The sequence below is a fragment of the Xylocopa sonorina genome, chromosome 4 (assembly GCF_050948175.1).
Source record: "Xylocopa sonorina isolate GNS202 chromosome 4, iyXylSono1_principal, whole genome shotgun sequence".
Lineage (NCBI taxonomy): Eukaryota > Metazoa > Arthropoda > Insecta > Hymenoptera > Apidae > Xylocopa > Xylocopa sonorina.
The window spans coordinates 3,907,603-3,931,204 of NC_135196.1; the positions used below are offsets into that span (position 1 = coordinate 3,907,603).

Here is a 23,602-nt window from a genome sequence, read left to right on the forward strand (position 1 = left end):
AACAAGATCGATGCGTTCGATGTATAAACAGCGATACGCGAATGGAAAGTGGCCGGTGTACCGCTCGATAAAGTAGGTCCCGGCCACATTGTAATATAACACGGGGGAAATATTTGTCAGCCGTTTTCCCGCGTCATAAATCAGGACTACACGCGACCGATCACGCTCGTTTGGGATTTCGGGAAATACTTTGATTGATTGTTAATTAGGGAAGCGGAAGGCATATGCTAGGAGTGGATTTTAGCGTGGTAAACAGCGCCACGTTCAATTATTAAACCGCGCATGGCGAGAGGACGCCGGTACAGGTGTGCGTTAGATTTGGATTTGGTCAGATATTTCATTCGATTCTCGATGATAATGTCGAGTTTAGCGCGTCCCGTGAATGAATGCGGTTTGATTTCTGCTTTGATATCAATTTCAATTTTTCATATTAAGCCTTCTGTATTGTAGGATGCTGGGGTAAATTCGATTTCAGCGAATTACGATCTTCACGAGCATGTTTAAGTACTTATTCTTTTGTTTATGTATAGAAAGAATACCAATTCTAATCCCTCTGTTTTTTACTTCGAAATTTTAAAAATAAAATATTAACTAAAATATTCTTATTTATTAATTAAAATTATCCTTTTATTCGTAATTTCCTGTAGTTGTCTTTAATTAATAGATATTCACACACTACCATATTCTTTAACAATTTAAAAAATAGCTAGAACATTAAAATTGCGAGCTCGCGATTGCTTTTTTAAATTCAAAATTATTTAGAAACATAAATAATTTATAACGTGCATTTGAACTGAAATATCATGTTTCGCGTGACGTTCTTATACAAAAAGTGCACTTTCGTGATAAATTTTTAAAAACACGTTTAAACGGGATTGTATAAAAATTAATTTCCAATTTTTTGCGAAGGATAGTAAAAGCAATTTTGTAGCGAAGCAAAATTCCGTTTTTCAACAAAAATATTGCGATACACACTTTTAGAGTTCAAAGTCGTAAATATAAAATTGTGCTTTAATTGGACAGATTAAAAAGTGCTTGATTTACCCGCGCAGGACAAGTATTTATGAGCACGGAAACATCTATGCATCTTTTTCACTTAAACGAAAAACAAATTCCGCCATTCAGAATTCCGCTATCTATCAATCCGCATTTATTTCGATCATTATTCCATTTGCTGGGCACTATAAATCAGTTGTCCAGCCGACGCAAACGATCCCAAAAAATTGCTATAAAATAGTGGTTCCAGGGCAATTGAAAATAGCGGCAATTATCCGTTACGCGTATCGAACGGTGAAATTGTACGCGGACGAGACGCGCATTTGTATAAACGAAATGCAGGGACGCGGTTGGGCACGGAACTGTATTAAATGAAAGGTTGCATCGCAAACAATGCAAATCGAAACCCGATTTGCAAACGGCCGACGATCAAACGAGAAACGGGCCCGAATAAGCGCTGGCTAGTTTCGCATTGGCCGCATTCCGCGCGCGTACCGAAACAAAACACAGAGGGATTTTACAAAGCCCGGAGCAACAATCGTTCGACCGATGTAACCAATAATCGAGTCATCCGATAACTATTAGATTACGCACGTCACGTGCCCGCAGGGGCGAACGTGCAAATTTACGATCCGATTGATCGCCGATGCGTCCCGCGTTCTTGGCAATCCTGCCCGCGTCGGGGGACTTGGACGTTTCCACGAGACGTTTTCAGATTTAATGATACGGACCCGCGCGTTTCCTCTCCGCTGAACACTGATAAACGTTACATTTTTACTGCAAACGAAAATACTTACGAAACTAGAACTCGATGAACTGAAAATATCTCGTTTAATTTATAGTTGAGATACATTTGTATATACTATGAATTATTAGAGATCGCGATGCATTACAGAGATACAATTACTTCATTTTAAAATTAGATCTAAGCGCGTAAAACAAAAAACGACCGCAACAAACTAAAATCTCGCATCTATCTAACCTTCGAGTATACCATCGCCAACTTTCACTCCACAATTTAAAAGGATGAACAAAAAAGGTTTTCTATTACCTCGATTCGAAGAATACTAAAAAACAAAGCAATAAAACACTATCAATGTCCATACAGAGAAATCGCAGCGCCCTCAAACGTTTGTTTGCACGCGCTCGCAGTGGAAACGCCCTTCTTCTTCGCCGCGCGAACATCCGCTCGAGGAGGAATCGAGGGAATTGACGCGGATGGCTCGATCGTAGGTTCGCAACGGGCATCGCGCCGGAACGAACGGCTGCGTTTCGCAAACGCGAATCCACCGTGAAATCCAACGGACCGCAGAAGCTTATTTACCGGAACGGTCGCCTCATCGAACCTCGAATCTAATCATGGCTGCGACCGAGACCGCGGCTCACTTTCTCCCCGGGAATTAACGCTCGAACCGTTCGCCAACCGCTGAAAAGAACGTCTCGCTGGCGCTATTGCGATACTACTTGCTAAGATCGTGCCAGCGCTCTCGATTGGACATCGAGTACTTCTACGAGAATAGAAATAATGTTTTTCTCCATTTGTTCTGCGCATACGTTTCGATATTCGACGTATTTTGAAATAGGGGATGAAGTGTTATTTGTTTTATGAGAATAAATTAGTATAGCAATTAGAAATTGATTAGTTATTGTTAGATCCATGTATTTCATTTTAGAATCGTTTTTTATGTAATAGAAAGGGGTTTCTTAGTTCGCATAGCAAGAATAAGTTTGTAATACCATTTGACTGGTAGTTGTTCTTGTTTCAAGGAGTTTTATTTTCTCTTTCTGCTTTCATTTTAACAACTTTATCGCTTTCAATTTGTTACTTATTGTTATCATATCGTTATGAGAATCTTCGTTCGAAACCAGCAGGATTTTTCCAGCGTGTATTATTTAAATGATACGCTTGGTACCAAAGAGTGACCTTCGATCACGAAGCCACACTTTTTCTCTCCGCATTTGCGCTTAAATTCTGTCGAATAATTTTTGCAAGTAATACAAAAAATATAATCTTGTCTTATCCACGTCTATCACCTCATAACACACCCTTTCAGTAGAGCGACAATGGCTAGTTTGGTAGAGCATAAAGCACTTAGAATGAAAATATCTTGCATAGGAGAACATAAAGTTCCTTAAATATTAGGGTGGTCCATCGAGCAAGCTTTTATTAGTTGGCACACAGAGTGCAAAGTCAGCAAAGTTCGAACGCTGTCTGAGGTAACCGTCGACCACGCCGTTAACACGTAATACCGAGGTAGGCGATTTCGCAAAAAAGAGGGCGAAACTAATAATTACTTGTGAAATAAAAATAAAAGTAATTTTTATCGTCTCACTTAGAACTATAGATTAGAACAATATTTAAGATTCCGTGTTGTATCAGAAATATGAGTGCATTAATAATTTTCTAAACGTACGAGAGCAAAGTTAGTTGTATAAAGAAAGAAAGGAAAGGGGCATCGAGCAGTCTGTCAATTAATATTGTTCAAATTTTAATTAATATCTTCGAGTTCTGGCTGATAGATTGAAATCATTCATCACTATTCTTTCTCGTTGGTAAACGAAATTGTTGTTATACAGTGATCAATAAAACAGTTCCACGGCTACCACAGTAGCGTCAGTGAAAATCAATTGAATTTTTCCTGACAAGAAAGTTTCATGGAGTTGGAAATAAATGATAGATACCGAGTGATCCGAATGTCTGACATGTCACGATTATATTAATATTACAACAGTATTAAGCAGAATGTCGACTGGTTTCTAATCAGCTGTTAACCATGTCTAAATTACCCTCTCAGTGTTATCGAGACTTTATTTCTATCTCTTCGTTGTGAGCTAATAAAATTTACAAAAAATTACAGACGAGTCTTGGAAAATAATAATTAGTGCTTCGACTGATTTCGAGATATCTTATATTTTATTTAGAGATAATAATTTGGTTACTCGAAACTATTTACGATTTATGAGGAGAATTTAAAGGCAGTGTATTTATTGAAGCTTTTACATTTCACTGAATATTGCTTGATTCTGGTAATGGTTTGAAATTTATTTTACAATCTATCAATTCATACTTTTTTTTAATGCATACAATTGTAACATAAAAAAATTGTTATTATATATAAAATGTATAGATTCGATTACAACAGAGCTGCATTCATATAAAATTTAAATGACATCCAGCAATAATTCACTACAAAATATAACTCCCTAAAATTCTCGTGGACATAAAACACTGCCCTCTCTTTTTCAATGATGAAAAATAACAAATTAGTTGTTATCATTTTTCTAAATAGTACACAGTATCTCTCCACTGATAACTAGCTAGGAACAACGACAAAAGCGAATGCATTTATCAACGATCGCACATCTAAGGCGAAAAATTTGAAAAAATCGCGAGACGACGGGTTTGAAGCTATTGCTCCCTTCACGCGACGACTAAAACTTCCGCTAATACTTCCGGGACACTTTATATTATTGTTTGTGCTCCGAGAGATTTACCTTGCTCCCTCGGTGTGGAAGAACGCGTAAAACCGGAGAAAGAGATAGGAGAGACCAAAGAAAAAAAAAAAAAAATAGAAGATATATTCTGGACGTGTGTAACGTGGAGCTTGAAAGCGAGACGGAATATACGATTGCGGGCCACGCTTATAAATATCTTTATCAAACGTTCCTTTTCCGCGGAAGCCTATATTTTACGAACGTGGGCGTGCACGGTTAACAAAGAGCAGCCGTGGCCTCTTGCTTAACGAATTATATATTTCCTTAAAAATAATTCGTTCCCAGCGTCGTCGACTACCGTCCAACGATCATTCGACTCTCTGATAGGCGGCTCGAGTTGAGTGCAATTTTATGTTCCGAGATTATGCTGCGCGAACTATGGATCGTAATTTTGTTTGATGGTTATTTGGTGTTTGCACTGATATTAAGGGAGGGATGGGTGATCCTCGTGGATGAAGAGCGAGGAATTCGTGTCGCGACTGTGCGCAAGCACGGTGAATCCTTTTTATCTACGAGGATTAATGGAAATCTGCGTCAAGTGCTCGTGTCAGGAACACTTGTCGTGCTCCTTGTCCAATCTCGATAGCCAGAAAACATTCATTCGGAGATCTTGAATTACGAACAGTTTTAAGGAGAAATCGTTGATTTGCATAATATAGAATTTGTTTCTTTTTTAATACGAATATTTTTTAAAGTAAAGCAAGTATTAGGTTTGTTAGTCCCTGGAGTTCGCATCGCTTAACATTTATTTGCAAGAATGAACGGAAAAATTTCATTTACCTTAACTTGAACTAATTCGCTTTGAAACGACTCGTCCGACTCGAGCTAGGCTTATCATCTCGGAATCTCGTTTCATCTCGTGTCGAAAGGAATTCCACGGTGGCTGCAGGCCGCTCGTGGTCAATGCGATCAACGTGCAACAGAGTACGCACGTCTGCACGTGGGCTATACGTACGTGGTACATCCATACGTCGTAACCGGTGACAGCAAAGTATAAAATCTAACAAGCGAGCACCTTTCGCCGGGCGCGAGATTGGTTATCCATATTTCATAGACGCGGATTTACCGTCCACCACGTGGCAACAACTCGCATCCATCTTTTTTACTGCACGCCCGCCCGAAAATTGCTAATTTTATAACGAATCCGGTTACGAGCGCGTTAAATCGCCCAGCTTCTCCTGCGTTCACCTGACGAGGTTCGCGATAACGAAACGGGTCTTCGAGCTTTTGTATCTCGAGGAGAGCGGAATTCGACGCGAGACGCGGGGGTTGATAAGTTCTTGCGGACGCACGGAAGATGTTAAGACCCATTAAATTTTATTTGTTGAAACATAGCCTAAAAAGAGAGATTCAGCCAGGTCCGCTAATTCATAAAACAGCAACTGTCGATCTGTCCTTTGGCGATTATTCAAATATAGCCACATTTGGCAAGCAGCTGTCTAGAGCAGGAATAATATTCAAAAAGCTACTACTTTCCAAATCGAGTTAATTATTCTTTACTACACATACCTACTAAAGGTCTTCGTCGTTTACTTGAGCAGGTCGAGGCGCTTTTTGCGTTTATTGCTTGCTACGGTCAAGATTAAGACACGCGGAATCCAAGGGTACATCACCCGAGGGTAAGTCTCGATATCTGCGGGTGACCCATGGTTTGGGGCGGTTACCTTATCAGAATTTGCATTAACCAATAATCTTCGACAGCCGCTTCCCTCATCAAATTTCGTAGAATGTCCACTGACGAATCCGCATGTCCTAGCTAAAGAATATACCCACCAGCGAATCTTCATAAGATCTCGTCATCGATAGAAGAGTTAGTAAAAAAAATACGACACATGTACCAAAACCTTGTCGAAAGTGTCATTAATTACTGCACTCCCCAACAGTTACCAAAATGTAACTTATAAGAAATACAAGTCGTTGAGGATCATTCTTTATTAAAGTTAATTTTTCAAACACACCAACGTTAAACTAAACGTTAGGAAATGACAGAAGAAGTTGAATGGAAAAGGGATTGGAAACGAGAGAAGTGTGAAGATTGTTTCGTTGAACGCAGTTGAATGATTCTCATCGATGAATGGTAAATAGTGAACATAAGTTTTATTTGATTGATCGTTGTACTCGCGAGAATAGGGTGTAAGTTATACTTGCTTGTTTGTTTCAACCACGTGTAAGAACGGCGATTTTTCGCGCGAGCTAATAAAGATTTGTCCAGACGTAACGTTACGCTTCGAATTCACGGTGAAAATATATCCACAGGAAACGTGTTACAGTTAGAAAAAGCGGAAGCATATTTTGTTCACGTATATGCCACGTCAGAATGCAGAATGGCCCCGCAACGAGCGTATCCGTTTCCGGGAGGTGATCGCGCATTTTCAGTGAACACGAAGTCCACTTTAAAATAGCTGGATCCTTTGGTTTATTAAAGTATTTGCGATTCTTCGATGCTATACACCCACCCCCTTCTATTTTATGGACGCTCTCCCGCGCGTTGCGTTCCATGTGAAATATCGCGGTTCTATCTCATTTATCGAATTACTTGCGCGTACTCTCACTGTTTATCGATTATTTTATCGAAGCTCTACGCTTACGACTAAGTCGTAATAATTATTAAAAGTAAATAGAATTGATAGGAGGAAGAATGTATTTTGTAAACCAATAACTAACGATGAACCAATAATTAAAGGGTGAAAGTTTCACAAATATATGTTCCATCCTCCAAGTTTTCTGATTTCGTCCATAAATTTTCCATAAATGCATAAAAATTCACGAACTAATTTTTCAAAATAATTTATTTATATTGAAGCAATTTACTATCATAAAGCTACAATATTTTTAATATCTTTCAGAATGTCATTTTTCTTTTCACGCACTCCAATTCGATTTTCAAAAATTAACTTTAGATTCTTCAATGATACTAATGAATAGAAAAAGAAATGCATAAAAATGCATCAAATATCCAAAACGAAACGATGCTCATTGTAATAGTCAGAGGGTGGAATAAATTCACGTTAGAAGAGCGTAATTTTGCCAAAACGTCCGCAACCTAATAACAAGTACAATTACCTTTAATTAAAGAGCTTGCTCTTGAAAGTGTAACGCGTTATTAATATCTCCAGCGAACGTTTTATTAGAGCGCGCCAGGGCGGGGTGGAGATTTATCATTCTAATACGATTTCGGTGAATCCTCAAAATCTCACGCGGCGCATGTCGGCACTCTCGTTCATTAGAACAAGCAATGAGCTCGACGTATGAATACGTACCTTGAATAATGACTATTTATGACGTCTGCACGGCATATACGCACCAACGATAATACCATAAGGAGTCTATATATTCCGGACAAAATGTGTCATGATTATTGCCAACCTGATGTTGCTCGTCCTGTCACCGAATTTCCAATTTACACGCTTTAATACATTTTAATCGTCTTATTTGAAGACTCGCGCGTAAAATTCACCGTTTCAATTATTCGACGAACAGTTGACAGTCAACAACATTTAAAGAACTCGAGATTATATTTTATTTTCATTCGCGCTTATTTTGCGATGTGTATATGATAATAATGCTTTTGGATGTTCTTTTGTGAAGATATGATTTTTTGGTCTACACTCTAATTGGTTAGAGTTCTTTAATTTTTAATATTTGTATATTTAATATTAATAGTTGAAAATCTAGTGGAAATGAGCACCAACCCTTCCAGTACGCCCTCAGCGTGCCCTTGATCTTGAAAGATGATGACTCTTTTTGAAAATTGTTCATTTTTAAGGCATATATTGAGGATAAGAATATCGAAAAACTATTTAACAAATTAATTTTCGCACATCTTCCATATGCACACACTTCATACAGTTCTCGCATCGATTTTTCACTTATCCGGAAAGTACACTATGAAAATAAAGTACAGTAGACTCCCCTGTATAACACAACAAGCTTCTCTTCCAATTTTTGTTCACTTTTGCGCAAATATTTGCGTAGCAACGTACCACGCTACGATTTACGTTTTATTTACAATGAAAGTTCGTTTACCAAAGTCTAAAAGTCTGTAACCATATCGTTTTCATATTAACCTTCTTACGGCACAGTTTCAGTAGCTCGCGTTCAATTCACGAGAATCCTAAATCCTATTAGAAAATTTCGAAACTTCATCCTCTCATCTTGCATGAAGTATCTCGTCGCGAGGTAGTACGGAATAATAAACCCGTTAACTACTTGCGATTCATTTTTCCCATCCAATTCCTTCAAAGGACTAACAATTTTTCGCGATTATCGATTATAAATATTTTTTCTGTGATGCATGTGAAACATTAAAAAATTTACCTAATTTCGTTAATTTACGAAACAAATATTCTACCACTATCTAATAATTAGGGTGCGATTCATTTGTGCCATTCAGTTTCTTCAAACGACTGACAATCTTTCGTGATTATCGACTAGAAGTATTTCTTCCACGATGCGTGCGAAACATTAAAAAATTTACCTAATTTCCTCAATTTATGAAACAAAAATTCCACCACTTTCTAATAACTAGGGTGCGATTCATTTGTGCCATTCAATTTCTTCAAACGACTGACAATCTTTTGCGATTATCGACTATAAATATTTCTTTCGCGATGCGTGTGAAATATTACAAAATTTATCTAATTTCGTTCATTTACGAAACAAAGATTCTACCACTATCTAATAACCAGGGTGGACGTAGAAAAAATACCAATGCTTTCAAATTTTGTATTTGCTTTACACATATAGTAATTATAATCTTTCCGTATTTTATCAGAAGACAGAAGTGGTGCAGGGGTTAATATAGACGTGGCCGTAATATTCGCCACAATTACTATCACCCTTAACCAGCAGCGACGTCGTCGCGTCGCCATGGTTCCTGAATAGTGGCGACATGTGTAATATGCGTAATACCGGTATCGGATACGCCTAACACCGGCTAGAACAGATAGGAAACCTTGTCTTAGGTATTACGGATCCAACGGCGCATCGCCCGTTTAAGGGTGAGCCTTGTAAATCTGCCGGATCCGGCGAAGACCTCCAGTTAAGACGTCGAAACTGCATAGAATTCATAAATGACGAAATGGGTACTATGCTGCACTTCAGAGAAATTAGATATCTAACTATAGTAATCTAATCGTAACTTTCACTATGGAGCAGAGAAATTATTCTGAAAATTACTGCAATAACGAGCCACTTCAAAGTACTTGGAGAAATGTGTTGCCTCATCCCCTTCTTTTGAGAAAGTAACGCTTAGAAAGAAAATTTTTGCGTGTACATAGAATTTTAGACTTTAAATTACGGGATAAATTATAGATTAAACGTTCATCAAAATAGAATTGAGAAATATGAAAGATTTCTTGAAATATTACAAGATTGTACAACTACATAACTGGTACCACGATTCTCCACTTCTGCTTCCTGTTTCTAATTCTTTATCTCTCTGTTCATGCCATTCCTTATTTTATATCTCCACTAGCTATTACTCACAAGCAATTCTTCAAGATTTATCAGCTCTGCAAAAGAACAGGATAATAAACTTCCAGACGATCTCGATACTCAAAACAACATGGCTGACAGTTACGTTCATTCGTTCCAGTTTGCAACGACAGTCGAAAACAATTGATATCGCGATGTTATTCAGATCGTCTCTGGCAACGCGACATCCTCGCCAATAAGACAACCAGCTAAATCTAATTTCGTAAAATAAACATGCGAGGCTTCCGTTCTCCAAATGACGGCGCCACATTCGATCCGATCCGAAGACTGGGCCGGGAAAACAACGAAACCGAGGCGATGTTTATCGCGTTAAGTCATTCCGTCGCAGTATTGCGGCTGGGCTGAGTTAATACGCAAGCGTTAAATTTCTATAGAGGAATAAAGCCGTCCAGACCTTGTTCGTTAGACGTGAACAAAGCCGAATCAACATGGCTGGCACTGTTACGGTTGGTCCAAGTGCAATGTCCACATACCGTTCTAATAATAGTGACACAAATAACGCGGCCGTGCACGTTATTGAACCGTGGACTAGTGTTCCCCGTGGTCTTCGAAACGGAATTGTGGAAATTCGACGAATAATCGTAACTTTTCAACTTGCGCGATTAAGGATAATAATCGCGTGGTCGGTTTCCTCGATAGTCGAGAGGTCTCGCGTGCATTTCTACAACAGGACGTTGATTATGCGAATTAGTCTTGGTCTACGGTGTTTAGGTAGTTGAGCAACTCTACGGACGAATCGAAATCGGTATAAGGTATAACGAGTCGTTTGAAAAAATTGGGTCGTCGAGGAAATCGTTTCCTGTTGAGAACAAACATTTTTGAACAAATCAATTCTCTGCTGTCGATACTGCTTTTGTTTCTTAAGCTTTCGTAGATGATTCCACGATTTTTGTTTAATTTTATTTCGCATTGAATTGTTCACTGAGAATTCAAAATTGGTTCTCGCAGTTGCAAAGATTAATGTGTGTAAAAATAATTCTCAAACATGTTTGGAACATGAATGTCTCTATATAATAAATGAAAAGACCGTCGTTGTAATTAAAATTGATTGCAAACAGAATGAAACCATTCAAGGATCTTGATAGAATCTGTTATCATTCTGTTATTTAAATAGAACTATCTTCGTTCGTTCATATCACTGTATGGCGGCAAAGGAAACAATTCTCTCTCAGACATTCCATCAAACAGCAACGTGCACGAGTCCGTCTAAAAAACGTTCCGTCCATTGTACATCGAATCCTAATGAAAATGTTATCTCGATCGGAAGTTTTCTCGATGTTTAAACAAAAAATGCGGGGAACAAAGGGACGTCAGTTGCACGTCGAATCAATCGATGTTCCCGCGTCTGTAAAAGGCACAAACATACCGTACGCAATTTGTTATTGACTTGTCTCGTGAATCTCCAACAAAAAGAAGCCATTTGAAACCCCTGAAATACTTATTGGAAAGTTAGCTTGAAACTTCTGTTAACAAAAACGAACACGACGAACGTGTAATCTCAATTTTGCTGCCAGCAGTCTTGCCTTCTACTGGTTCTTTTTTTCACTCGCTGTTTAACATCTCTTTAAACAATTATCAGTCTGCTTTTTTACCACGTGCACCCTTTTATCCGTGGCAAACGTTCGAACGGTTTTATTCCAGCATCGTCTGAGAAATGAACGGTCGGTAATTAAAAGTTGAACTTCCAGCCACAATGGAATCGCGGTCGCCTTTTTCCAACGAATGTTCGTTCAACTTTTTTTTTTTTTTTACGTCCAGACGAACAAAGGGCTGGCGATTTAATTTTGTATTAACTTGGTTCGAGCGGTGAACCTTAACCCAGTTTAGTATCCGTCTCGCGATTCTGATAATTTGTGAAGTTTGTAAATTATGTCTGATACTTGCCGTTTCGAGCCGCGAACTTTAAATATTAACCGAAGACACTGGGACCATTAAAAGCTCGCGTAAACGTCAGTTTTGGAATATACTGTTATTGCTATGAATTATATGAGTGAAACTACTGCAAAGGATACTTGAAATATGGAAGAACAGGTGGTAAATGCCGATTTTACGTATAAAAGTAAAGAAGAAATATGCGAATAAAAATATTTATTCATAAAGAGCTTAATTTTGTAAGAAAATGAAATTTAATAATTCAGGTAGGAAGTGTGAACTAGACTTTCGAGTTTTTATCAATAAAACTTCGTTCACGAATTAAGTAACTTGTTCAGGAACACTAACACGCGTGTGTATGTTTAATATCTTTAAATTCGAATATCATTGCTAATATTTGCTAAATAAAATAACAACTGTGTAAAATATAGTCAGTTTTAATTATCGAATCAATTTGTTGTATTAATTTCTTTTCGTAAGAAATTATATATGTACACATATGCGTTAGCGTCTCTGAAAAAGTTGTAGCATTTAAATTCAAGTCACTCAAACCCAAGCAGTTTAAGAGTCGCTTAGTTTAAATGCAGGTAATGTAACTCTTCAAATAGTCAACTCTGAAAATGCTGTCTATCTCTCCATCAATTCTTCGCGACAAATCCAAATAACTCAATAAAATTCGAAAAAAAAACCGCACGATTCTATCTTCGAGCTACAGAGAATTCAATTATTCTTCCAATTAAACAACAATTAAAACACGAACAAATGCACGATCCGCGAAACAAAAAATTGGTGTACATCGAGGACGATATATAATGTAAATGTAAATTAATGTAAAATAGAGGTATATCGCGAATAATAATTATGACATTTTTTCCATATATTCCTGGGCGCCATGACGTCGATGGCCCCCTGCATCGAATCGAAAATCAACTGCATCGAGCACGCTGGCTGCATTCACAACGAGTAACTGCGCCCGATCCTGCTGTTGCATTTTCATTACGCGTTATTATACGACCAACAGCAGTATATAATTTCGGGATATATCCACCGCGAAGATTAGTCACGAAGCTTCTTGTCGATTTGGAATTAACGCGTATTGATCCCGAGCAATTTGCCGGGTACACGCGGCATCTCTTTACGCGTACGCGTAATTATTTGCACGATTACAACAGAAACGAGAATAAATATCAATTTTGACCGGGGCAGTGATTTTATTAGTTAATGGAGGTTAATACTAGCACGCTGTGTAATAGCTGTTTCATACTAAAATAGAACGAAGATAAATTTGTGGACGTAGAAACGCATATGGTTCGCTTGTGCTCGTAATTGGAGCTCGTTGTTACGTTCTCAGCGATATATTGTATGAATTTTACTCGGAATCGTGTTTCTTTTAATTATCCGAGTGTTTCTTCTACTAAGTTTCGATTGAGTTTAAGTGAAAAAATTCAACTTTGCTCGAACACTACCTTCGATATTAAATAATTATTAGTGTCAATTAAATAGTTTGAAATTTGCTAAAATAATTTGCAAATATTATTGAAAAATATAATAAATCACGTGATACCTAAATAAAAAGATAGATATTATTTCTATCGTGTCCCTGTGTATGTGCATTTATATAAAATATAAAAATAACACTGCTAAAATTAATTCTAAAATGTGCAGATTAAACCGAAGGAATTGAACGCTAAGTGAAACGAAATAAATCCCATAAAAATTACTATTTTCACAGAGCGGTCGAGCTTGGCGTATAAAAGGAGATCTCAAATTAATTAACAATAAATATTTTTACAGCCCTACACCCGCGACCGGTCCAATTAACTTTCGATACACGACTCGGTTGTCAAATGAAAGAAGTGGTTAATTAACTTGGCGTTTACACGCGATAGACCTGATCCTTCATAACGGATAACGATACACGTGTCGTGTTAATAATTTTAATATAAAGAACGTCTGGGCTCTTTAACGCTTCTAATTGATTGAAGTAGCCGCCTATCGAATCGAGAGCTTTCCATTGTAAAGTAAGAGTTGGCATTGATTCCGTGGAAGTGGATTTGATTGCAGACAAAAGCTCGTATGTGTGCAAGGCGGTTTTAAACGCCTACCGCACGAGTTTCTCCAATATCGAGCCGTCCAATTAATTTGAAATAATCTTTGAACAGATTCAATGAAGAGGAAGGACGTATTAATTAGCAGAACCTTAACATGTCTGCGTTAATGCCAGTCGTTCTGATAATGTTGCGGATACGTTTTGTACGTCACATCGTGTACGATCAGAGTCGTACAAAGCTTGCATTTGTTTTCAATATTTGTAATTCATATACTTAATTACTTACAATTTCTATTTATTTGAATTCTATTTATAAATATTTGTTATTTTGAAATCGAAGAAAAATAGATTCGTTACATTGAAAAATTTTCATAATTTTTAACAAGAATATTTGAGTTAGAAATATTAATAACAAAGCGTACAATATAAACAAATTGCTAAACTTGTTAACAATTTGTTAGCAAGAATAACAGTATTCTTTTGATTGAAAGGCTTAATGAACGATCGAGTGATCAGGAATGTTGACGTAAACACACATTGTTCATTCATCGCTATGAACTGCAAAACACCAACAGCATAACACACACCATCCGAGATAGGCTGGGACAATATAAATCCACTACTTCAACAACTATAACGAAAGTACTGTAGACAGCCAGCGTATCGGGCGTGTCAAGCACGAACATGCATAAATTTGCAATCGAGGCGTGTCCCTCTGAGACACGAAACCTCGACCTCGTTAACAAGATAACATTAACTAAAATCTCACTCTCGCTTCTCGCTCGAACAGATTGCAAACTATATTCAACCGAAACGATTAGAACTTTTAATTAATTTCCATTCAAAGAGCTATTTTTTTCTTCTTATTATCAGAAGAAATATCATATACTATACAATGACATCCCATGAATTTGTTTGGAACTCTGTTTCCTCAAAAAAAGAAAAGGAAACGAATTTACAAATCGATTTGTCAATTTTATTGCTCTTCCTTTGAACAAGCTATACAATTAAAGTAAATGTCATGGACTCTGATAAATCGAAATACTTCTATCAAATTGGTGACACCAACAGAAACGTCTACAAGCGATAAAAAACGATGAGACTACATAAATACCCAATTCCTATAAAGAAAGGATTCATTAACAAAAACAGAAGGAAACAAATGGCATCCACCTTATCTTCCAATTAGTCATGAATTCCTCATCGTCACCTTATCGCATAACCCAAATAATGTCCCTCATTTTCACTTTATGGACGATAATACGACACCACATCGTGTCATCGCCCATATCCTTGTTTTCCCACATACAAAAACAGCACCACCAATCATTGCACAACTACCCTGCATACTGTTCGGTTTTCGAAAACCATAGAATTCAAGGCTCACCCCATATTTCATTACGAGATTTATGCCACGGTCGGAATGACTGCTATTTTTGAGAAGGGTCTTTAATTTTATTTGCCATCTGGGTGCCAAATTCAGATGGTACGTGACTTTACGTACACTTCGCAATTCCTGGCTTTAACTTATCTCAATAGCATGCACCGTGTCGTAAGTCTCCTCACTTTCCACAACCCTTGAGATCACTCAACCAGACTGCGACTACATGGACATCTTCAACAGATTTTCGACGGACTCTCACTCGCCTTTACCTCTCCTGTTTCTGCACCTTCCCGCGTTTTTTAGCATGTTCTCGCTTTTTCTCAGTTTACTTTTCCGTCCATCCAACCCATCATCTCGACACACCCTCACACCAAGAACCTTCCCAATCACCGATCCACAACTTCCACTTTCACCAGTCCAACCACCCCCAACGACTCCCATCGACTCTATATAATCAAACAAATTTTCGCCCTCAGTATCATTCATCCTGTTGCGTCCTTAATATCTCCTCGCTTACTTGCTCCGATAGAATATCTCGGACGACTTTTTGCTGGTAGGATTTTGACTGGTTTATTTCACAAAATGTACACTTATATACAGGTTCGAAGTTCAGCAGTCAGCCAATCCGCGAGCAGCTTGATTCCGAGATGGTGGTGGTCGCTACCTTCCGCTAGGGGTAGGGCCACAGAACACAACCGTTAGGGTAACCTATTCGAGGCTATTTGACCTAACGGGACCCGTGATTAGGATTTTTGGGTTTATGATACGTCAATAGCTATTGAAGAAAAGCATTAAGAGGTGAACTAAGTTTTCTAGCAACCTTTTAACGCCTTAATCCCGGTTAAGAAGTTAATCAGAAAAAGTAATAAACAGAAAGTGGGACTCTTCAAAAATAACTAATTATATGCGACCGTAGCATAAACTTGCTTTCGACCATATGTTTCGAGGACGGAACACATCCCACAACGCAGTTCAACTCACGCATCAATTTAACCCCAAGATACCTGTATATATTGTAACTTAGAAGTAAAATATAAGTTAAAAAACTTGAACCAAATAGTTGATGTTAATCGGTAGCTATCGAATACCCAGAACGATAAATTTGACGGTACACATAATCACCGCAAAGTGGACGAACATAAAAAAGAAAAACTGTCTTTACATACCCCAAAACACGCGATCGAAATGATCAACACGGACTGGTTCCTGCGGAACGGACGCGTCTGCCTGCTTGGCGAACGGACGCGACTGGTCCCAGGCGGAAGGACGCCACTCGGCAGCTAATAACGCCAGCGACGGGGCACAAAGAAGCCGGCACGTAGTAGAAACCTTCCTCCAGCCGGCGGGTATTACCAGGACGACAACGCGGCGGTACAGTATTCGCGGGCTTCGGCGTTGCAGGGCTCAGCGTAGATTTGTAGCCTGCAACGAGCACGTTCATCCCTTAAGTCTAACGTCTACTTTGCCCGGTTATATATGACCAGCCGGCTCCTATATACACTTATCGCGCGCATACGTTGGCCACCCTCAAATCCCATCGTGCTTTTTGAACGTGAAATATGGAAGGCCCGCGCGGCCGTGGAGGGCGTGCACGGCCTTGGAGGATCTCCTTGCGTCGCGGTAGTATCAAGGGGGAAATGTACTCCCGGATCGTTCGCAGCCCCTCTCGCTGGTTGTGCACGCGCGCGCGGATTCTTGCGGGATCCCGCGGTCGCGGTTTCCGTGACAGGACGGCGAAATTGGTCAGCAACGTGTGCGTTCGCTGGGGAGTGAGAGGTTGTTGTCGAGCCGGCGAACGGAGCCTCGCGCCAGACCCTTTCAAGTGGATTCGTCGACCTTGTCGAATCTCTTGATCCTACCGTGTCTGCTGGGAGGGAAGCTGCACTTGTATCCTTTCTGGTTAGTCCTTCTGATGGTGATCTCCGTGGAGATTTCTCTGTGTGTTTGCTTTGGTAAGTGTGCGACGCGGTGAAGGATATTTACGTGGGTAGTAGGTTCAGGGGTGGGTGTTGTAAGGGACGGAGGATTAGGTATACTCTATCGATATGAAAATGGGGGAAACTGTTGTATGAGAGGAGATTCTTAATGATGTAGATAGGTAATTAAACGTTATTGAATATCTTTAACCCATTCACTGCCAAGCTCAGATTATATGAAGCTATTTCCATTGCCATTTATATTTGGAGTGGTATTATTTACCAAAGTTCTGTCATTTCTTGGTAGAAGTACATATATTATCATACATAATCATTTGCATGCATAAAATCAAAGACGAGTATACTCGTCGTTGGCAATGGGAAAGCAACATTTTTTCATTCAAAAGTCAGTATATTATAATATATTGAAAGTAAGACGAGTATACTCATCTTGGCAACGCCTAACACCCTGCCAAAGACGAGTATACTCGACCGTTGGCAGCGAATGGGTTAAAGAACAACTGATAGACTTAACTAAGAGAATACCTAATTATTTAATTACCAACTTTTGCAAGAGTGCTTCCCTTGACAGTTCTCTAGATTGAAATGTTTTTCTCAACGCTGAATATCGTACAGTCTTTAATTACCACTGAACGGTAGTTTCGTTTCCCTGCGTGTTCACTTGACAGATATACTTGAATCACGGTATTACCCAGTTGTTTTTGCCACTCAGCTTCAGTCGCGTTTGATCCGCGGCGGGTATCACGCCATTAGCCAAGTTTCTACTGTACATGAACGATAACAAAGCCAATCAAGTTCGCAGTTTTGCGGGAGAAGAAGCCTTTGCAGCCGAGGCCAATCTAGTTAGCACTCGCTGGCACAAAGGCTCTGCTTCCCGGCTTTTCTTCGGTTTAATGCCCCGGCGACTGCGGCGATGGCGAAAATTTGTGTACCTACTTACTTGGATTACGCTCGCAACCAGTCCGCCCGCAATCGACGATTCCTGATGGAATCACCTGCCGGCCGGTTAATTGAAACGCCTTTCAAGGCGCGTTTAATTAAGCCGCGCCCAATAAATTCCGTAACATCGTGACTGCTGACTACTCGTTATCGTTTACCCGGTGTTAATGGACATTGAACAATTATCAAAGATAGCTCGACACTCGCCGATTCAGCGACGTTGAAAAATTCCCTATCGTTTATCACGATTGCGTGGAAATGGGAATTTTAAAAGTGGAACGTGTCCCTGGCTATTTACGCGGACGATCGTCAATGTGGCGTAGATTAAAAAATTGAAAGTATTCAGGACAAATTGTTACAAATTAATTCTTTCTTCACACTACTCCCGTGATTATCGATGCCATTTTTTGATACAATTTATTTCCAGTAATAATACAAAAACTTTGACAAAGATAAAAGTTCGTTAGAATGACTTAAAAAATCATCCCTTAAATTTGTCTGCTGATTCCTGGAACATCGTGTATGCAAAATAAAGTACTCGACAAACTTACGCGAGTACAATAAAAGCTAGTAGCTTTTCGTTCGAACTAAACATTCCCCGCTACTCATTCAAATATTTATTTCGACAAGCTCTACTGTTTTAATTTATGGAAATGGCTGCGTGCACGCGCAACCCTAAATTCAAATGACACCAAGGCCCCAAATTCACACCGTTGAAACCGTTGTCACCTTGCACAGCGGCTCACGCAATTTGCATTGACTGTCACGGGATGTCATCCTGGATCGCGTCATCTTGTACGCTGACAAGCGTCGCTCGCGTCTATAATCTCCGTGGCGAAAATGAACGGTAGGGACGAGTGCGCTCGGGTCCCAGGTGAAATTTAGTACTCTTTAATTGCCAGGCTCGAAGTCAGCGCGACTATAGTCCCCGTGGGAGTCTCTCGTTACAGGTATTAACCGGGACGACGCGACAATGCGCGGTGATTAGCCGCAGGCGCAAGCACGCTGACGCATTCCGCGAACGATTCCCATTGCGATCCGAACCGAGCGTCAAAGACGTACACGGTGGTGTCTTTAACCCTTTGCACTCTTCTGTCGAGTGCTACTCGACATTGTTACATAAAAAAAAACAAATATAAGTTGTATAAATATAAATTGTAACAAAGTTTGAAAGCTATGTTTAATATAATTAGTAAAGAAGAGTTGTTAAGCAGTAATTGAGGAACTGTCCTTTGAAGTAAATTTCACGTGAGATCAGTACTTGGCAGTTGCGTATCTGGAGTGATTTTTTCGATAATAATTATATTTTGAACCACCACGTTCGTTAGAAATTTCTCTGAGTCAAATACTCCTCTAATTTTTTACCAATATGTATTGTAATTTCTCTGAGTCGAAATTATATGCAAAATAAGAAACAGCAACAATTGAAATGGTCAGTATTTTAATTTCTTTTGGTTAGCATTTAAGTACGAAGATCAGTGTTCGTTGAGGACATGCAAAGCCCTCACTGACAACTAAACAACAAGTACCAATTGGTTAAAAATGGATTGTAATTGTAATTTATGTATTTACAAGCTTATATTATACTTGTGGTGTACCACGAAATTACCGTAACAACGTTGGTGTACCCTGGAAGAAAAAAGGTTTTGCAGAGCACTGCTTTAAATGGAAAAGAGTAGGCAGCTAATTTGATAAATAATTCGGTGTGCAAAGGGTTAACAGACTCCTTTGTATACTCGTTTCCATTCGTTCTAAATGCGACTGTGCATATGCATAATATCGCTCGATTAAATGGCGGACGTTGGTACCTGGTTTGACTGACATCTCTCGTTTATGCATGTTTCAGAAGGACAGCTGTACGCCGCGACAGTGGCCGACTTCTCCGGTGGTGAGCCGCTGATTCACAGAGAGAAGATCCGCACCGAGCGCTCGGATCTGAACCAACTGAATGGTAATGGAAGTCACGCTAATTACGTTAGAATATTCCCGCGTTGGACGCCGCATCGCGTCACGTGACGGTGGTGCACATGGATCCATTTTGTTTCGAGGTTACTCGCGTTTCTAAATTCCATTTTCCTGCATTTCGAAAGGGTTTTGCGATATTTTATTATAACAAAGGGTACATAATAATGGGAAGATTGGACGATAGTTGGAATTATCTTTCATTCGAATAGTCTATCCTTGTTTGGGTAAAAATTGCTACTGGAGAACGTAACTTCCGGTTCTGGAACTAATTTGTGCGAAATTGATCGTCGATATCGATCAACAGTTTGACGCTCACTCTGAATCCCACGATAGACGGCAAAAGCAAATTTTTTTAATTAGTTGATTCTTGGGAATTATTATTTTTTCTAACAAATTTTCCTAAAAATTTTCGGACGTCTACAGTCGTCATTTGCGTCCACAATCCCAAGCATTGAAAAATACTTAATAGTGCATCGTTAATATTGTTTAAAAAATAAATAAAATCACATCGCTAAATCAATTCATAAATGGTTACGTTGACTTGAAATCTTTTGTTTAAAAATTAAAGATATAAAATAAATTCATATTTATGTATATACAGGCACAAAACATTTTTTATTTATGCGATGCATTTATTACTATAAACTTAAGATTAAATAAAAAAAAAATGTAACATAGGATTTACCATATCAGTACGATGCAAGCAACTTTCTTTAATTATGAAAACCAAAATTAAAACGCAATAGCTCCTGATACAGGAACTAACGATGAGAATTTTGCCGTTTCGCTAGACTTTCAAGACTTGAATACGTCCCTAACGATGGTCATCTACATAAATGTGCCAGAAAGTAGTAGTTTCTGAATTCAGATGCATACGAAATTTTCACACAGTCGGACTTTTAGCTCAGATTTTCTAAGGTCAAACTATACCACGTGGAGTAGCAGTTTTTCACACATTCAAGTGACATTAGTGGCCTATTCTCAAGGCTACCCGTTTCTCTAATTGATACACGTACTTCCTTATAAATTTACAAACCATGTAGCTTATTCAGTATACGGTATACAACTTCGTTCACAGCACAGTTAGAGAAAAATGTCACGAAATGAATATGCATGGTTCAAAGAATACTATACATATATGTAAGATCATATTACAAAGGCACCAGGGTAGACTTTATGAATCAATCAAAAACAAGACTAAAAGACATAAAAAACAACCCCAATTTCAATAATCTACTAAAAAATACATATACCACTGTACACAGTGAGAAATAATTTCAAATAATCGCAGTCTATTTAATTGCTATTAGAAAAAAGGTATGATGCACGATTTTGCACAGATTTTTCTTGTATCGTGTTTATTATAATCATGGCTAATATATAATAAACGATGCTTGAACGGCGTAAGAAGCTTTACATAAATTACCCCCTGTAATTCGCGTGTCCACGTAGCCACCCTCTTTTCTTCCCTGCATCTCTCGGACCCCTCTTATTCGCGGTCGATCGCGGAGCAACGGTTGCCTATTCACAGCGGAAGTTTTCAATAAATTGCATAAATAATCCATTTCGCGAGGTATTATCCGGCGGAATTTTTTGATCGATCGCAATTTCTGCATTACGATCCCGGTTGGCAATTTATCATGGCCGAGGCCGGGGCCCTCTCTTTCGAAATTAGCAAGTTATTGGAGGAGCCATCGACGTTGCACGAGGCGAGCGGATAATTTCCTCCGCGTCGTGAAATACGTCGGACGTAATGGGATGGAAGGAAATAATAATAGAGAAAAAGAGCAAGGGACGAAATTGAAAATGATGCCGGTGAAAACCGGCGGGAACGATGCCGATCAATTTTAACCGTTCGACGAGTGTTGTTTCCGGTAATGAGGTCGTTTGTTATTGTTCCAGGACCGAACTTCGTCAGCTCGTTCGCGTATGAAGATTACGTCTTCTTCTTTTACCGCGAAACGGCTGTGGAGTACATGAACTGCGGCAAGGTAATGAATCCTGTCTTTTCTTATTTTATTTCAAAACGAAAATATTTTCTAAAATATTCTTCTACATATTATGTGTGCAATAGAGACAAAATGGCAGAGGATAGGTAAATTTTAATATTTCTCACCTAGAACAATGTTCACGCAAAATATAATTTCATATAAAATTCTTTGTCCCAATTATGGCTGCTGTTTTAATTTCGTATAACTATGTAGAGTTAAAAATCAAAGAAGAACCGTGTACCATGCCTCTAAGTATCTAATTTACGTTGCTATTTCACTTCGACCCAAACCTTTATTATTTCAACAGTTTTTCATCGCAGTATAACATCGATAGCGTATCGTTGCGTGAAAAAGACGCGATAGACAAACGTTATTACGAATGAATACGTTCATATTGGCGGTAGCGAGTAGTTTTACCGCGCTAGATTCGATCGCCACTGGCGATCATTCACATCGAACCGTGCAACAACAGGTTAGCTTCACCATCAGTTAACAATTCCCTGCACATATATGTTTACACACAGACGATTGTTTCTCTGTAGCCAAAATTGCAAAACGGTGAAAAAAAAAAATCAAATTCGTTTCCTTACGCAACGAACAAAACTTGTCGAACAGAGTCGTTCGTAATATGAAATAAAAATAGCGTCAACGCAGTTACCGTGCAACAAAATCGAATCCTTCATACGAGGCTACTCTAAACCAATGGATCTTCCATTCGTTAATCGAGCGTAATTTTAAAACAAATTAGAAAATAATAATGATAACAATTTACGTACAGCAACCTATGAATTTCAAACAGCTGAGCGAATTTTCACGCGCCACAAGATTATTACTTAAACTTATTGCTTAAACAGCGAGGGACGTTGTCGCAGGTCGATATAAGACTTTGATCAAGGAAAGGACGAATCGAAGGTGGCGATCGTTGGAAGCTTCACAGGGCATTTGTGTTTCAGGCGGTGTACTCGCGGGTCGGCAGAGTGTGCCAGCACGACAAGGGCGGACCTCATGCGTTCAGCGACAGATGGACGAGCTTCCTGAAAGCGAGGCTCAACTGTTCCGTGCCCGGCGAATACCCTTTCTATTTCAATGAAATACGTGAGTACGCTCGCAGCCACATACGTATACGCTCGTACGTGATGCACACGGACAGCAGACGGATGCATGTTCGCGTGTACGTGAACGTAGGTTCGCCGTGCTATGACGTTTGTCGAGACTCTCGTCGAGAGTGCACTTCTACGGTCCCTGTACGCTGGACAGAGGGGTTGCCCCGACCAGTGTACACCATCTTGCACGCTTATCGAGTGTGGTCGCGGGATCGAGCCAATTTTGCAAACAGACTGCGCCGTTGCGAAAGACACGCGGGATTTATCGTTTATCTTCGAAGACTATCGAGAAGGTACGCGGCGAAAGTCGAGCTTTTATAGTGATTTGTCGTTTGGGATCATTGGGGAATATTGTTTTCAATGGCCTCCTTCTC

The 23,602-nt window shown here is 39.2% G+C and overlaps 1 protein-coding gene across 2 annotated transcripts in view; it reads left to right on the forward strand.

Annotated features, from left to right (window-relative positions):
* Positions 1 to 23,602, forward strand: part of LOC143423260 (semaphorin-1A) — a 493,840-nt gene that overhangs the window by 431,679 nt on the left and 38,559 nt on the right. For both annotated transcript variants that reach the window (XM_076894462.1, XM_076894463.1), the window contains exons 7-9: positions 20,016 to 20,120; positions 22,037 to 22,125; positions 23,079 to 23,220. In XM_076894462.1, coding sequence (XP_076750577.1) covers positions 20,016 to 20,120; positions 22,037 to 22,125; positions 23,079 to 23,220 — 336 coding nt within the window. The remainder of the gene's footprint in view (positions 1 to 20,015; positions 20,121 to 22,036; positions 22,126 to 23,078; positions 23,221 to 23,602) is intronic.